Genomic DNA, 17,924 nt, shown 5'->3' on the forward strand with positions numbered 1-17,924 from the left:
TACTTTGATCGATATACAATTATATAAATTATAACAACGGATAGTATATAGTGCAATTGATGAAATTGGTTGAATCGATAATGTTTTCTGATGTTATGTTTGCTCGATTATGTTTTATGATGTTATGTGTGAGAAACATTTTGTAATTAGATTTTGATGATACCAAGTTTAGGAGTTTAGACGCCTCAATTCATTTATTGTCTTAGATTTAGGTCGAGTCCACCTTCATTCGAATCATTAACCCGAGTGATCACTCAGGCGAATAGAAGATAACGAATCAAGACATGACCCAAGAGGTTATCTATCAACGATTCATAGTCCTAAACGAAGACTTGAAGATCTAAAGACTCGAAGACAAAAACACAGAGGTTGCAAAAGACCGAATCATGTATGGGCCTACCTCCTGTGTTATCAAGGTCGAATGATAAAGGAAAATCATTCGAAGCATTATGGGATGATTGGTTAAGTCAATCAATCATGTTTGAGTGTTTTTAAAAGGGCTCGAGTCGATGACACAACCAACAACTCAATAGGACAAATCAGAGATATTCTTTGAGCACGTATAGTCCGAAACCTGAATCATGGAAAATTATGTTAAGGACAAAACGTGTCCTAGGAATAAATCTCAAAGTCAACTTTCATTAAATGTCATGCCCTTTGTGAAATTAAAGTGATATGCTCAACACATTTTAAGGACCAACGACTGGAAAGTACTGGCAACTCACGTACACTCGAATTACCTAGCGGTCTTTGTTCACTGGATAATAGATCATTGAAAATTTGTCTTCCCTCCAACGGGACAATTTTTCACACCTATAAATACCTCCTTCCCATTCAGAAGAAGGTGATGGTCTTTGAAAATATTCAAGTGAAAAAGCTCTATTTGAAACATCAAGCTAAGCGTGACCAGTTGAGAGAGAAATATTTGCTAAGTTCATAATCTAGATTTCTAGGAGGCTTGTGCTGCTTCAAGTTTCACATCCAGATTTCTGGAACTCATATCTTCATCTTTATTCCTCTACTTTGAAAGTAGATAGAGGTAGAGTAGACTTGGTGAAGTCGAAAAACCTTATGTGCAAGATTGTGTCCGGCTTTGTGACAAGGAGCAATCTTGGGGTGACCTTGTACTAAGGATATAGTGCAAACCTTCATGAGTTGTGAAGTAGAGTGGAGTATGCTTTGTTAACAGCCGAACCACTATAAATCTCTTTCTCTCTCTCTCTCTCTATATATATATATATATATATATATATATATATATATATATATATATATATATATATATATATATATATATATATATATATATATATATATATATATAGAGAGAGAGAGAGAGAGAGAGAGAGGATCATATGAGGTTATGTTCCCACATGAGGTCTGTGGACAGAATCTGGCCTTTGATTGTGGTTTGATCTATGGTTCATGTTTTTTCGGCTATTTTTTATGGTATTTTTTTTTTATTTTTGCCGCGTGATTGTTTTAAGGGCTTTATAGTCTTTGTTTTTTTTTTTCCTATTTTTTGGGTTTGTTTTTCGGATGATTTGCTCGTTTTTAGGTGCATTAAATATGGTAAATTAAGATATTGGTCGTTTATATTATGATGCAGCGTTCCTCTTTATATACTTTTTAGTTTTTTTGTGGTTTTTGTTTGTATCGTTCCAAAGTTTGCAGTCATCCTTATTCATTTTTACGGCATTCTCTGTGCAAAGGCTTATTGATTCTTCAGGTTGGTGTTTTCGTTTGTTTCTAGTATATATTTATTGAGCATCAGTTGGTACTTGGTTTGTGTATAAGTATGTGCTCATGTGTAAGACATGCGTTGTAGGTGTTGTGTATTGGCATTGTTTATGAAATTTTAATTTGTCTATTTTAATCGTGGTTCTTGTTTCTTAGATTACTACTTGTCGTAGGGATTTGGTTTTTTGTTCCCATTAGTAGTTGTCATTTATGTCTTATACGATATATATTATTTCGTAGTTGTAATTCTGATTTTCTTTTTTTCATAAGTTCCATTGGCATATGTTTTTCGTTTCTAAATTGTATTGCTAATTTATGCATGTTTCCTTATTGGTTTGACAACATGGGTTGTATGTGCTGTTTTTTGTGTACTGTTAGGTTATTCTAATTGTAGTTTTGTGCATTTCCTACTATATGTTCTTTGCATTGTATATTTTTTTGAAGGTTTCTGTTTGGGGAGGAGGGGTGGTTATTTCGTAAAGTGCATGTTTTGTCATTTGATATGTGCAATCAGTCTGATATTATTATTTTTTTTTTGTATTTTGTGCATGTTGGTTTTAAGGTTGTGTTATGGACGTGTCTCCCGATGGAACTAAGTACTGGACGCCTTCGTGTGACGAGGCGATTAGGTCTTTTGAAGGGCAAGCTTTTCCTTCTCTCGCTCACAGTATTGATTTTTATCGTCAGTATGCATCTCTTGTTGGTTTTGACGTATGTTGTAGTTCAGTGCGTAAGAATAGGAAAGGTGTTGTTGTAAAAGACTTGTTGGTTTGTTCGCGTGAAGGATTCAAGCAGGGGGGGGGGTAGGGACCCGTTGTTGTTAATGGTGCGTTGGATCAACCAGCTGTGGCTCCGAAGCGCCGGCGTGTTTCGGATAGGGTGGGTTGCAAAGCGAGGTTGTTGTTGAAGATGGGGTTTTTGTGGTTTGTTTCATTAAGCACCGTCATAATCATTGTTTGTGCTCGGATGTGGCTAAGCCTTTCTTGCGGGTTAATCGTTCCATGGATGCTCAACACCAAATTTTTGTGTTTAAGTGTGCTAGGGCCAACGTTGGGCCTAATCGGTCATTTCGCTTGGCTAGGGAGTTTGCTAGTTCGTATTCTAATGTTAGTGCGACATGTGTTGACTTTAAAAATTTGAAGCGTGATTTAATGGCATATATTGGGACTCCTGATTCTCATATTGTTGTGAAAAAATATGTTAAGAAGGTAGACGATTGCCCAGACTATTTCTTTAAATATGATGTGGATTCTCAGGATCAGTTACGGAGGGTGTTTTGGGCTGACCCTATTTCAAAGGAAAATTTTACAGTTTTTGGGGATATGGTGTCGTTTGATGCGACTTATGGTACTAATAGGTAAGCCACATGTTTGTAAAAAAAAATTCCTTGTAGTTGGTTTATTTTTAAATTTCTAGTATGTGCAATTTGGTCTTATTTATTCGTGCATGCAGTGTGCTAACGCCCATGGTTCTATTCTTTTTTTGGTTTGGTGTTATGTTTTGCATGTATGGTATGGTATTGGTTCCATTTACTGGTGTTGATAATCACAAGAGAGGCGTCACATTTGCAATTGGTTTGATTTCTCGTGAAGATGTGGACTCTTATGTGTGGTTTCTTCAGCAATTTAAAAGTGCAATGGGTTGTGTGCCTAGTTGCACTATCACTGATCAAGATCCTCCAATGCGGGTTGCAGTCCCACGGGTGTTTGATACTACGCGGCACAAGTTTTGTATGTGGCATATAATGTCAACAGTTGGTGAGAAGGTTGGTAATGTTCTAACTAAAGACGAGGAGTTTCGACGTGCTTTGAATGATGTTGTTTGGAGTGAGACGTTGTCCGTGGAGTAGTTTGAGCGGGGTCGGCAGGACGTAATGGAAAAGTATAGCCTTGGTGATCACCGGTGGTTTTGTCTTATGTATGATCTGAGATCGTATTGGATCCTTGCGTTTTTTAATGATCTTTTCATGGGTGGTCTGCTTCGCACGACATCTAGGTCCGAAGCTGCGAATAGTGTGTTTGGTAGTTGCACAAACCAGCATGCTAGTTTGTCTGAGTTGTTCAACAATTTTGAAGGGGCTATTGATGCCCAACGTGTGGCGCAGGCCAAACTGAATGCCGAATGTGAGGGCCATTTTCCTTTGTGCCAGACTCCGTTGTTGATTGAGAAACATGCGACTGCGGTGTATACTGTCAATGTTTTTTATGATGTTCAAGCCGAGGTTATTGCGGGATCTTTTTCGTGTCGTTCTGTGCGTTCGAATGTTGGAGGGATGGTAACCCGGTATGAGGGTTCAAGATGGTGATGAGCTGGTGCACACCGTGAGTTTTGACTCTGGTAATATTGTTGTCGAGTGCATGTGTAACATGTTTACACGGGTTGGGTTACTTTGTCGTCATATTTTCTGGGTTTTCAAGGACCGTAGGGTTGTTTCTATCCCTTCTCGATATGTGGTTTCACGTTGGACTAAGGGTGCTTGTGTGCGGCAGTTGTTGGGGGTTCAACGTGGGGGCTCTACGGATGTAGATGTCGCTGTTGGTGAAGCTTGGACAGAATTCTTTTCGTGCATGACCATGGCTTCACGGAGTGTTGATCATGTTATAAAGTTGACTGCAGCTTTGAAAGATTTCAACGCTGTTTTATTGGCTGAGAATGGTCCCAGCGATCGCTCTTCTGCTTCTAAGAAGCAACTATTTGAGTCGTTTTGCGGTGCTTCACCCGATGGTCAAGTTGATATTCGTCCTCCTCCTATCTCTAATAACAAGGGTGGTGGCAAACATTACAAAAGTACAAGGGAATTAGCTGTTGAAAAGTCTGGATGTCGTCAACGACAATGCCAAACTTGTGAAAAGTATGGCCATAATAGTCGTACCTGCCCGATGCGCAACGCTGACATATGAGGAAGGGGGTCGTATGATTAGCAAGAATTTTTTAAACCCAGGAACAAATACATCCGAGCATAAACATTGCACATTCATCTCAAAATGATTAGTAGTAGTCGGCGGCAATGACATAGTAGTGAGATTTGTTCAATATTGGGAATAGAAACTGCATTGCACATTCATCTCAAAATGATTAGCAAGAATTTTTTAAACCCAAGAACAAATACATTTAACACATCTTACCCATTTATGTCATATGTTAACTTACCCTGTCAATCTCTGCCCACTTTCTGTATGAGCTGAACGTTAACTCGCTTTTCATTTTCCTTTTAAATAGCTTGAGTTGTTGTGCTCGTGTCCCTGTCCACCCCACCACTGTTTCCATCTGCACATGCATACATATTCATATTAAATCCACTGCAGTATTCAAATTATTTGTGTATTTCAAGTTTTCCTTTTAAAAAAAAAAAAAATAAAATCGTATACCGTTATTTTTGTTCATGCAAAGAATCGTGTGGGATGAATGATTGGTTTTTTCCGTTCTTTGTCATTTAGTACGCATGCCCATGTGTCTATAACTGTCTCATTCACTTCCTTGCCCGTGTCCAGTGTCATCATGTCAGATCTTAATATTCGTTGTCCGTTGTAGTGGAAGAGCTCCTCGTCCCTGTGTGTCAGCAAACGAGGTGATGTATACTATTATTTTTCATTAGTTGCTGAATTTTAATTTAATCTTTCTTACATGTCAGCATTTGCAGTCTAGATTATCCACTTCTTCATCTCACTTGGGGTTGGAGAATACCAATTTGTGAGCTCTCTTCATGCAACACGAGTGTGCTCTGACGATGTGCCTGAGTTTTGTGGTAAATTGGACGTGTTCCCTTCACTTCTTGGCATTTTCATTGGTGCCTTTTCTATGTTCCCTCCTTGGTCTCCTTCGTTCGCTCCATTCGGGTTAATCAGTTGCTGCAAAATGTGTGTTTGAAAATTAGTCTACTTTGGTTTTCAGTTCACTCTATGCACAATGTGTTCAATATAACAGTTCTATTAAACTTTTTGAGACTTGCATATTAAATATTACACATCTTGATACATTTCAGAGATCTAATATCTTGAACATGTAAATCTGCTAAAGCACTTAACATTGCAATTGAATGTACCTCAGTCTTGCACATTCACTTTCACTAAATTTTTATTTCGAAGTCAATTTCAAACATTACACACATCCGATTTCTCAAACATTTACCTCTTTTAAAACAAGCACCATTGCAATTTTGTTACCCACTATCATGCACATTCTCTTTCTCTATATTTCTTATTTTTAAGTCAGCTACTATCAATTCTACCACGCAACATACCTCAGCAGGTGTGAGGAATGAGTCTTCTGGTTGGTTTGTCGTTGGGTTCATCTCATTGGCGCCTATCGGTGGGATCCTGGTTTCTATGTCTTCATCTTCGTTTTACATCGCTTCTTCGCCCTGCGTTTTCGAACATCAAAATCACACTTCGAAGCTCATATTCTACAGAATAATATATACGTGGTCCATATTACATATCACTCATTTCTTAAAATTATTTTTTTTTTTACTTACAGAATCAGCTGCAATCATGTTGTCGTCATTTGGTTCGCACCCCTGGGGTATATTGTTCATCTCCTAGGTTAAGCCTAAGCTGAATGATGGCATTGCATCTGCTGTCTCGTGGTCTCCCATATCCACGTCTCTCTCATTTTGTACTTCTGTCTCTTGTTCTCCTAAATCCCCTTCGCCCGCATCTTCATCCTTACTCTTTGATGCAATGCTCAATGACTCTTCGTCACTTTCTGCTTCGTTTTGTGCCTGATTCTGATTGCACTTTGATCTCGCTGCAACATATCTTTGTCCTACTCTTAACATCAACTTTCCCGCCTCCACTAGCTTCTCAAAGGTCGTATGTGTCAGTGTGCATTTTCCTGCTTCATCGGCAAGTTTACTGAGATCTTGGACTTTATTTATAACTTGGTTTGCATCCTCTGTAAACCGTACCTCCATAGCCTGCCATTTTTGTTCCACATTCTTAGTACTAACCAATTCAAGGTACTGGTATTTTTTAACAAAATGCACTTGTTATTTTAAATGTAGCAACTCCTCTATGTTCAATGGCATGCAATATATATTCTATAATATGGCTATTTACCTATTCAATTAACCTTATACATTTTTACCTTTACTGGATCCTCAACTTCATCTTCTTGATTTTCTTCTGTATTATGCTCATTCAATTCCTCTTCTATTTCTCCGTTTGTCTCAATCTCACCTAAACCAAACCCACCTTTTTTTTATCTCGGCAAACTCACGCTCATTTAACACCTTTGCAGTCCAGCCTATGAATGCTGGCCTATTTCATTCAACATAGCGGCTTGGGTTCACAACTCTATCTACGTACAGCATCTGCATTTCCATTACCCATAAAAACAATATTCATTATTATAATCATAACCACAATACACGTATTACCATTTTATCGTACGCCAAAACTTCTATTAATTACACACAGAATGCTGAGCTTACCGTTACAAATAGCAATGGTCCAGTAAATTTTTTGTGCTGCTTTGTTACCCATTTGTTGTGACATTCGACTAGCTCGTCAATCACATACTTGCACCAATTCAGTTCCCTTATCTTGCTCACATCCTTTAGCTCGTGCAAGATTGATTGATTTGCATATCCATTTTGTTGGATGCAAATTAGGATGCTTGCCACTAGGACTGTGAAGTGCTTCTTGAACCAAATTCCTCCATCTTTATTCTCCTTTAACAACAACCCTATCATGTAAGGATTTATTTTGTGCTCCCCTTTTTAATCTCTCTGGGTCCTCGTGGAAATCCAAGGACTGACTCCACGTCCTCATATGTTATCTTTAAAATCCGGCCATGTCCTAAATTTACTGTTTTTGAACTCCCGTCAAAGTTCTTCATCAACCAGTGCCCCATTCGTAGAGGGGTGTCTTCCCCCTTCAGTTTCAGCAAATCCCCAAAGCCCATTTCCCTAACTGCATTCCTTTGCAGGGATTCAAATTTAAGTCCATTTCCCTAATTGCATTCCTTTGCAAGGATCCAAATTTTTTCATAGGTTCAACCAGGTGCTTTGCCATAGCCCGTGTCTCAAATTTTGGAAACCTTGCCTCCTCTTCAGGTAGTAGTTCGTATTTTGAGCACTCATTTTCATTCTGCCTTTGCGGTTGCCAGTCTCCTATTGGTGGGCTTACAAAGTCGTCATCATCATGGTTGGGTTCACTCACAAAACCTGGGTGCGCCTTTGTTATTTTTGCCTTCTTCCCTGCACAATTATTCCTTTAACATATTAGTGAGGGTTGTATTCACCAACAAAAAAACGAATGCACCAGCTCAGTATGCAACAAATAACACATTCCATCGCTTAAGAATACATATTTTCCCACTGTTGCTTGCTCAGTAACGCATGCACACCAATAACAAACACTTCCAATGCACATAACCTATTCATTTAATACGCACAAACATGTACACTAATATACGCATTCACATTTTGATCGCATTCATGCACAGTTATATACAATTAATTTCATAAACTATTCTAACTCGTACTTCCTTGCACCCATTAAATAACTTTTCTATCATTTAATATATTTCTAAAATCTGGTGTGCAGGTAGGGGTCCCATATATTCTCCTTTTCAATTGCTTTCTAAGTGAAGACACTTCGAAAAAGACAAACTTTGTTCAATCTTTTATTGTCCTTTAACCTAACTGTTTCTTTCCCCAACTACTGCATTGTGGTCCCCCATTACACTTTTTCCTAAAATGTGCAACCAATCATGTATGCATGCTTTTAGTTCTTTATTGCCTTTTGTGCACAACATAATCCATTCCTCTAAATCTCTAAACTGCACATATTCTTTATTATTACTCCCATTCTATCCAAACCTTAAACCCCTAGTATTTTGCTTCTCATTTTATCAGTTTTCTACCTCCCCTCAAACGCATAAAATAAACCTGGCAGAATAATATTCACACCAAACCAAAGAATGTGATTTCATTTGTGCATTCTTGCTCAACTGCATGAGTGGATCTTCAACACGGCAAACTCAACACCCATGTTTTACCATTGTTGCTCATCTAAAAAAAAAAAAAAAAAACTAAAAAAAAAAAACCATTGAATATCACTGCGTATCGAGCTTCTTCCCGGAAACAACCCACTACTTCCCACCTTCTATTTTAATTTCTCCCTAACCCCGCCTATAATTTGGATTCCGACCAAATCGCTGCCATCAACGACTTCTCGTACTCTTTTTTTTCCCCCAAATAAAAAACACCAGTTTACATTTCTGTACCCGAACATGAACTCCCACATACATGCAATAGCATTGTGCACTTAATCGATCATAAAGAAATCATAGTGCTAATTTAAAAAAAAAACACAAAAATAACCCTTACGCAGTCTACTTGTTGCATCGATCGACGCACGTCGTGTACTCCGTCTTGGTGTTCCGTCCGCCATTGATTCTGGTGTTGAAGCCGCCGATCGCAGTTCTTCTCTTTGCCGTCGTTTCTTCTGCTCCAACTCTCTCCAATGTGCAAAGCCGACAACCTCCGTAGTCTTAGTCCGTTTAAACCCTACACGTTCAAACCCGTAGTCTTCGGGTTTTCCTTCCCATTCTTGCTCAATTAATACTCCAATTACCCTTTTACCCCAAATTAATTACTCCATAAGTTATTCGGCTGGTTTAGTGGCCTTTGAAATCCACCCAACGATACACTTTCCGCTGTTAGATCGTCTGATCTGATGGTTGGAATTTGTCCTCAAACCTCACCTAACACATTAACCTCCCACCCTATACCCTACACACACACACACACACACACACACACACACACACACACACGCACGCTTGCATATCTTGCATACTCAAACACTAATCATTATCTATCAAATCGACGTGTAAATATTCGTTAAAAAGGTTAACTTATTTTCTCTGTGCATATAAAACTCTGATCAAGTTATTGAGTTTTCACACTTGACGATTCGTAAAGATTTTCAAAAATCCAACGAATCTATTCACCCCCTACTAAATTCGTTCCCAAATCCTTCGGGACCAACAAGTGGTACCAGAGCTCGTACCTTGACAGGTAAACACTCTAAGTATATAGCCTTGTGGATCTCAGTTTTAAAACATCAAAAACCTATTTTCCTCTTGCACGTAATTTTTGTGAAAAATGAATCATCATCATTATTCTAAAACCCTTATGTTTAACATGTTGGTCCCGAAAGGTTTAGATGCGAATCTAGAGGGGGGGGGGGGGGGTGAATAGATTCGTATAGATTTTTGAAAAACTTCTCTTGAATCGTTAGAGAGAAATGCACAGCGGAAGAAAGATTCGGGTTCTTTGCACGATTTGTTTAAGAACAGTTTTCACAAGCAGTTAGGATATGATGATATGAATGCAGTGCGTAAATGAAATAAAAGAGAGAGAGAGATTTTTATAGTGGTTCGACTGTTAACTAAGCCTACTTCACTCTACTTCACAACTCGTGAAGGTTTGCACTATCTCGTTAGTACAAAGCCACTCCAAGATTGTTCCTTGACACTAAGCTGGACACAATCTTGTGTATCAGGTTTTTCGACTACACTTAGTCTACTTCGCCTCTATCTACTCTTCACGTAGAGAAAAGATGAGTTGAGATATCTTTTCTTCCAACTGGAAACTTGGCTGAAGCTGGATGAAGACGATGATACTGCTCAAGTTTTCTTCAGATCTGGAGGTAGAATTTAGAGCTTTTCTCTTTCTCTCACTAGAACTTGACTGAGATAACTGAACGAATTGAGATCTGGATCTGTATGTGTTGTGCCGTGTGCTTCTAGGTTGATGAGAGATGCTATTTATAGAGGAAATTTGTTCTATTGGAAGTGAGAACAAACTACAGATTACCCTATAGTCCAGTGGGTAATATCCTTGAGGTAACGAATGCATGTGAAGTGTCAGTAATATAGCCGTTGGTCCAAGAGATGTGCAGACAATTGTTTTGTCTCACGTCACTTCATGAGGATAAGGCTTTCAAAGATAGCATAGCTTGGGGATTTGTTTCTAGGATTCCTTTTCCTTTTGAGAGTAGGAAGTGTGCAATCAGCAGTAGATTGTTCAATATGAGGATGAGCAGTCTTCACGAATCCTTATGAATGATTCGTGTATACTTGTGACTAGTTGTCCTTACTTAGTCACCCAGACTCTAAATGATTTATCTTTGACCATTTAGTTCTTGAAAACATCCAAAAGGTGGATCCTTCCATGATTAAATCACTTGCGACCTTTTGTTTTTCTCTTGATCTTCTTGTCTTCAAAAAGTCTTGATTTTTCCTATCATTGGTTGCAAAAAGAAGCTAACTACTATTGATTCGATCATTTTTCTAATCTAACTTCTTTGAGTTCACAGCATAAGTGACTCGGGTTCTAATACAACAAATTGGGGTTTATAGGTGACTTAATTTGGTATCATCAAAATCTAAATACAAAATGTTCATAATAATTTCTCCCTTTTTGATGATGCCAAAACCTATACTCTAACTAAAGGGTTGAAAACTTTTGAAGATGAAATAAATTTCATAAAATCTGGCCAAATAGTTGAGTTTAACAATTTGAAAAATAGGATAAATAAAACTATAAGCAAAAATTTTAAAATGCATTCAATCTCCTCAAGAGTTTAATACAAAAAGTAAATTAGATGACATCAATTTACATGAAGAGATTCTTAAGAGGAACTTGCCTGAAGATGCTCAATGTCTAAGGTTGTGTTGATTATTTCTCTTCGTTTGGGAATGTCTTCACAGTCCTTGATCATTTTAGCCAACCTTGGAGAGACTAAAAATTCCATGTAGTTGATGAATGCCATTAAGATGTTTTCTCCATCAATTACTCCTTTGTCCCACCAATAGTTTAGTTCTGGTATACTCATTCCATGTTCAAGAGTTTTTCCAGATTCTTCTAACATCAAATGGACAACAGTATTCCTCATATCATCATCTGAGTTTCTAACAATTAGGTGATATTCCGCAGCTCGGGCTCTTAGTTCCTTTGATTTAGCCACATCATAATGTTGATCTTGTATGAATTTGATGATTTGGGTTTCTTTTGCGGCTTTTTCATCACTAATCTCCTTGTTCTTTCTAACATCATATTCCAATCTGAATTCTCGTGATTTCCACTCAGATCTGGTGGAATATTATGTCCAAAGAATTGTTCACACTTAGAGCTATCATAGGGTGTTGGTCCCGATAGGGTGGTGAAAGTCTAGAGGGGGGGGGGGGGGTGAATAGACTTTCAAGCTTTTTCAAATTAAATAACTCTTTGGTAACTTCAACTCTAAGTAACAAGTAAATAGAGCAAGTTTGTACTGCACAGCGGAATAATAATAAAGAGTTATGCCCAACTAGTAAATTAGGTGTGCAAGTATAAGTAAGTTAGGTACAAAAGATATGTAAAGTGACAGAGATATCTTGAATATATAAAGGAGATGGTTCACTCAATATATAATAACAATATTCAAGATTGTAAATAAATATCGTATCACGTCGAACGTGTGACGAATGTTACATGCAACACGTCAAACTTGCTTAGAATAAATCACTATTTAAGCTCGAGAAGTTTGAGTCACATGCATACGTGAGAACACACTAAACCCGGATGATAAAGATTAATCGTGAATAGTAAACGGGTTAGTCGGATGAGATAGATAGATATAGCAAATAATGTAAGTGCGGTATGTAAATGAGAGAGGCAATTTATAGTGGTTCGGAAGTGGCGTAATCTTCCTAGTCCACTTTTCTCCTTTCACTTCTAGGAGAAATTAACTATATTCCACACACAGTTACAATAGTGAACAAGTGCTACACAGGCACTTCCTCCGGATGTCTTGCACACAGCTACACCCTGCTCCGAGTGTCTCGCACACAGCTACACTCAACTCCGAGTATTTCGCACACAGCTATACTCAACGCCAACTAAGTGTCTTGCACACAGCTACACTTAGCAACTACGAGTGTTTTGCACACAGCTACACTCACTAGAGTATTTTGCACACAGCTATACTCTTTCTACAATTTACAAATACAAGGATTTGTATTTCTCTCTCCAACTAGATTTTGAGACTATTCAGACTAAGTCTCTTTGAATATTTTGAGCACTAGCACTTTTGAATTTTGCACTTGTATTCTATCTCGTTTTTCTCTGTTTTTCTCACGCTCTTTGTCTTCAAGTCTTCATGGCTTTTTATACTCAATCAAATATATCCGTTGGAGTGGGATAATTTGATATTTGAATTTTGAATCTTCATAGCCTGATATTGTTGACAGTAGTAGATCTTCAATTTTGATTTGATTTGTCAACTTTCCTGACAAAGTAATTATTTTTAGCACAACTTTGATTTTCTAGTTGTTTCTAAAAATATTACTTTAATTGTCAATTTGAATATCCAACGAATCTTTGAAATAAATTCATCTGATAGAATTTATTTCTAGGATAAGTTTTTATATTCAAGCCTTCATAAATATTTTTCCGTTCTGATCAAATGTCTTTCAAGCAATTTTGGAGTTTTGTGGCATGTGGGTGGACTAAGAGTAAATTCCTTCGAATTTATCCAATTTCTGATCATCTTGCTCTTTTGCCGCATTGTGCTCCTCTGACTTGAACATCGTGCTTCTTTTGATGCATTGTGCTCTTCTGACAACATTGTGCTTTTTAGCATTGTGCTTTATCAGATTTGGTCACATTGTGCTCCTTTGGTGAGCATCGTGCTCCTTAGCTGCATTGTGTTCTTTTCAGATTTGGTCACATTGTGCTCCTTTGGCACACATTGTGCTCTTTTGAGCACACATCGAGCTCCTTCAAAAATCTGCCTTATTAAAAATATAGGTCCTTGGGGGGGAATCGATCTTAGGTGTGATCGTTTAGAGTAAGGACCTCTACCATTTCACCGTTAGGCTCATCCGGTCATTCCTTGCAACGCCATTGCTTTATGCTTCTTTCACGGATGAATACTCGTAGGACCAAAATTAATTTCTCAAATTAATTTTATTCTTCCTATGGTAGATTCCTTCTGATTTCAATATTCTGATTTATGATGCTTGTACTAAAGACCTAAAGACCAAGGGGATCTAAAGATACATTTGGCTCATCAAAACTTACAAAAATATTCCTATCAATTTTCCCCCTTTTTGATGACGCCAAAACCTATACTCAGTCATTTGGCTTGTCTTTTAAAACAATTATTTTTCAAAAGATTTTATTTTCATTGACATAGCCAAGATGAGTTTAACAAATGATTTTGACTCTAGGAAAGGTATTTTTAGCCACTATACTCCTATTTCGCATTTTTGGAATTTTAATGATAATGAATTTTTGCATTTTTCCAATTCATGCGTTTTGATACACTCTAAGCTAAAAATATAACCTTTCAAGACAAATAATAAAATTAAGAAACAACTTAATAGCATCATAAACATATAATTCGAATCATTTCAAATTGTTCCAAAATATTCATGGGTTCATGTACCCGTGGACCACAAAAAAATTGTACCAATCATACAAATCATCTAATCACTTTGTTTCTCTTTTCCTTGAGCACATTGTTAATATGGTTCTGAACATCAACGAAATTGTCACTAATGGCAAAGTTGTTGCATACCTGCCCAACTGAATAGTAGTTGAAAGCTTCAGTGATGTTGTTCCCGGGCAGTATACCTTCTTCATACCATATGATGCACTCTTCTAGACTTTTTCCATCTTGTAGCTCGGCATCATTGACTTTGATGTAGTCCCTTAGAACCATAATCATCAAGGCTCTAGCATAACTTTGAATTCTTCTGAAATTTTCACTTGAAACCCACATGTTTTGATCACTAGGACCACTTTTCTTCATTCCTTTTGGTAGATCATTCAAAGTCACCAATTTTGGCATTTCAACTCTACCATCTCTCGGTGTGGATTCCAAATAAAGAGCTGCACGGTTGTACCAATTTATTTGCTCAATGTTTCCCCCTGCACACACAATATCACGAAAAGAACGGTTAGTGGTATTTGCACTGCTTGATCCTCCTGGACTGCCAGCTTCACCACCACCGAACCAATACTCCAATCCTCCTTTTCTTGGTGCATTTCTTCCAGCAGATCTGCCTCCTCCACCTCTACTACTGCTTGTGCCAACATTTCTGCTAGCCATGGCAGTCATCATCATCTCAATCATGCTTTCCAAATGACTGAATCTCTCTTCCCCCTTTTTGGCGTAATCAAGAAGTATGTGAACCGATTCACAAAGAGATGAAATGGATTCGGAAATATTCTCATAAGAGCCCCGAAGACAACCCACTTTGGTGTTAACTGAGATGAGATCCGTGTGGACATCACTAATCTGCTTTTCATGTTGATGAACAACATTAAGAATACCTTGGCTTTGGTTCACGGCAATTGCTTCATTTGCCTTTCCAGAATTCTTGAGGATTTGTGAAAGTTGAATATAGAACTCATTGAGTTGCCCTTTGACATTGTTATTCAAACTTCCAACTTGTCTTTCAAGTGCTTGGTGGGTATCAATCAAATGTTGTTGACTTCTCCGATTTTTATCAAAAGATGCTTCGGATTTTCCACCTTGAATATTGACAACTTGATCCACATGAGTGTAGATCCCTTGAAACATGTTCTCCATTCGGTCAACAAGGCTTAAGACAACTTTCTCCAGATTTTCTAACTTCTCATTTGTAGGTGTGCCATCAAGTTCTTGCTCTTCTCGGGATGAGGGAAAACACCTTGCTCCTTCTTGAACAAAATCGGCTTCAAGCATGTGAGATTGAGCTTGATTTTCCACTATATTTCCTTCCCTTTCCGGAGTTAGTAACACGTGAGTGTCACCATGGGCACTTTCTGCATTAATAGATTGAATTTCCCTCGCATGTTGACTAGCTTGCATGGCATTTTGGTCTTGACTTATTTCAGTGAGATTTAACACACTCACATCATATAAGCCACTATCCATCAAGTGTACACCATACGTGACATTTTCTTCAACATCCCTTGTCACAAATTCGGCCATATCAACTAAGAAATTTTCTTCAGTAGGCAAATCATCTTGAACAGTGCAGTCAACAGTACCTTCGGCCAATTTGGCTTTCAATTTGTTCACAAATGCTCCATTTACCGTAGACAACAAGGTTGCATGGCAAACATCAAAATTGCCAATCCAATTTAGTGAAAACAATTCTTCTTCATGCATGCTTGGTCCCTTAGTCATCAACTCATCATAAGGACCAAGTCTCCATTTTCTCCACTTTAGGACTCTACGGTATTCATTCACTAATACACAATCTAATCCTTCAACTTGATGAATCTCCTCATTTAACATTGTTTCCAATTCGGCAATTTGGGAAAAAGGATTTAAGAGACTTTGGCTTGCATTTGGGTTAAGATATGTGGTAGGATTTTGGTTTGTGGTAGGGTTTAGGCTTGAGGTGGGGTTATGGCTTGTGTTTGGATTTTGGCTTGATGTGGGGTTTTCATGGGATTGAGAGGGTAGACCAAGAATTTCTGCAACTGGTCTCTTTCTAGCTGGGATACCTCTCGGCTTCCTCTTTCTTTTGGAGTTTAGATCACTAACTGCTTCATGATCTTTAAACAGGATTCTATTACTCCCAAAAGGATTCTTTGACCTCATAGTCAACCCTTTTCTTTTGATAATCTCTCCAATGAGCAAACCGAACCCTAATATACGGTTGAACTTCCCATTCCTTATTTTTGCACCTTTCACAAAGTGAGCAATTCGGCTCAAGACGAGCTTACTCCAATCTCCCCTAACCACATTCATGATAGCATGTACATAACCAATTCTTACGGGTGAAATATCTTCCATGCTATTTAATTTGCACAACACACATTTGTAGAGAATTTTAACAAGCATTTCATATTCCAACTTCAACTCAGATTTTTGACCGGAAAGATTTGGTTCGAGAGAAGCATTCTCATTCCGAATTTCTGTCCAAATTTCCGTATGATCATACAAATGAACATCTAAGTCCAACAGTGGTTGTTCTGGACTAGATATGGGCAGTCCAAAGGTTGTGTGTAACTCGTGTTCATCAATGGTGATGAGAGTTTCATTCACGGTGGACTCAATGGTCCATCCAACAACCTTGGCATTCATATAAAACTCTGCTACATCTTCATCATAAAATCCAGAATATGAGTAAGAACATAACCTCATTAGATTGCTTTGTTGAAGTGCATTGATGATTCTTTGTGCAAGAGGAGAGTTCTCGGCTTCCTTGACGAATCCTTGAGGGTCAAAACTTCCTCCGGCCTTGATTCCCACTGCTAGCTTTGCAAGGTTGAGTTGTGTGGTGTGTTCTTCATTCGGTTGTGAGCTTGTATCTCCAATGGTGGCCATAATGCGATTGATATTTTTAGGAGATTTGAGGGATTGAGAACTTTTGGAAGAAGAGGTTTGTATTTCGGCTATGGAAGATGAAAAGCTTTTGAAAATTTGAGTGTAATGGTGGCTTCTCCAACCGATTGGGTAGAAAGGAGGTGTCTTTACACAAATATCCTCACAATTAAATGTTGACTTTTAATAAGTGAGGGGTATTTTTGATATTCCAATAGCTTCCAACCTTTGACCTAACTGATAGTTAGTTTTAGGTTATATATTCTCCATCCAATTTGTCTGCTGATGTGGCGCCAAAAATTTAGATACTCGGACTGATTTTACCTGAAATAAAATTCAAAGAGCACTAAATCTGTTCGAAAATAATATGTATGTATCTACACGTTTTTATGTAGATGGAAGGGAGAGAAGTTTATTCTTTCTAGACTATTTATTGTGCACAACTACCATAAAAAGGTGTTCTCATTTAAGACATTCTATCATCACACCATCTTATCACTCTTAAATGGTAAGATTTGGCATATCTAGATGATTTCTACTTGTACATATGTATATATATACCGTTAGAAAGACATATAAGCATTATGTGCTTTATCACCATTTAATAGATATAGATGGACATTAAAAAGATGTGACATTTTTTTTTGCATGTGTGACACATAGGCACAAAAATTTGAATCAGATAAAGTGTCAAAATATCAGATGAAAATTGAGCTTATAGATAAAATAGAGTTTAGAAACTTAGCTCAATTCAATTATGCCCATTTCGTGTCTCAATTTCGAAAATCTTGATTCACACAGAGGCCTTTGTGAGAATATCAGCTAACTTGATTCTCGGTCGGATATATTCGATTGATAATTCCT

At 37.8% G+C, this 17,924-nt stretch overlaps 1 protein-coding gene across 1 annotated transcript; it reads left to right on the forward strand.

Annotated features, from left to right (window-relative positions):
- Window positions 1–3,613: 3,613 nt before the first annotated feature.
- On the forward strand, window positions 3,614–4,640 carry LOC109164094. Its single transcript, XM_019312848.1, has 2 exons — window positions 3,614–4,015; window positions 4,158–4,640. Exons 1-2 carry the CDS (start codon window positions 3,614–3,616, stop codon window positions 4,638–4,640), a joined length of 885 nt encoding a protein of 294 aa, XP_019168393.1.
- The last annotated feature ends 13,284 nt before the right edge of the window (window positions 4,641–17,924 follow it).

The sequence above is a fragment of the Ipomoea nil genome, unplaced genomic scaffold (assembly GCF_001879475.1).
Source record: "Ipomoea nil cultivar Tokyo-kokei standard unplaced genomic scaffold, Asagao_1.1 scaffold3056, whole genome shotgun sequence".
NCBI lineage: Eukaryota > Viridiplantae > Streptophyta > Magnoliopsida > Solanales > Convolvulaceae > Ipomoea > Ipomoea nil.

Bases quoted from the DNA above. Each gene is read 5' to 3' on its own strand.
- LOC109164094 (XM_019312848.1), top strand. From the start codon at position 3,614: ATGGAAAAGTATAGCCTTGGTGATCACCGGTGGTTTTGTCTTATGTAT. The intron at 4,016-4,157 runs GTAACCCGGTAT...TGGGTTTTCAAG, and splicing joins GTTCGAATGTTGGAGGGATG to GACCGTAGGGTTGTTTCTAT.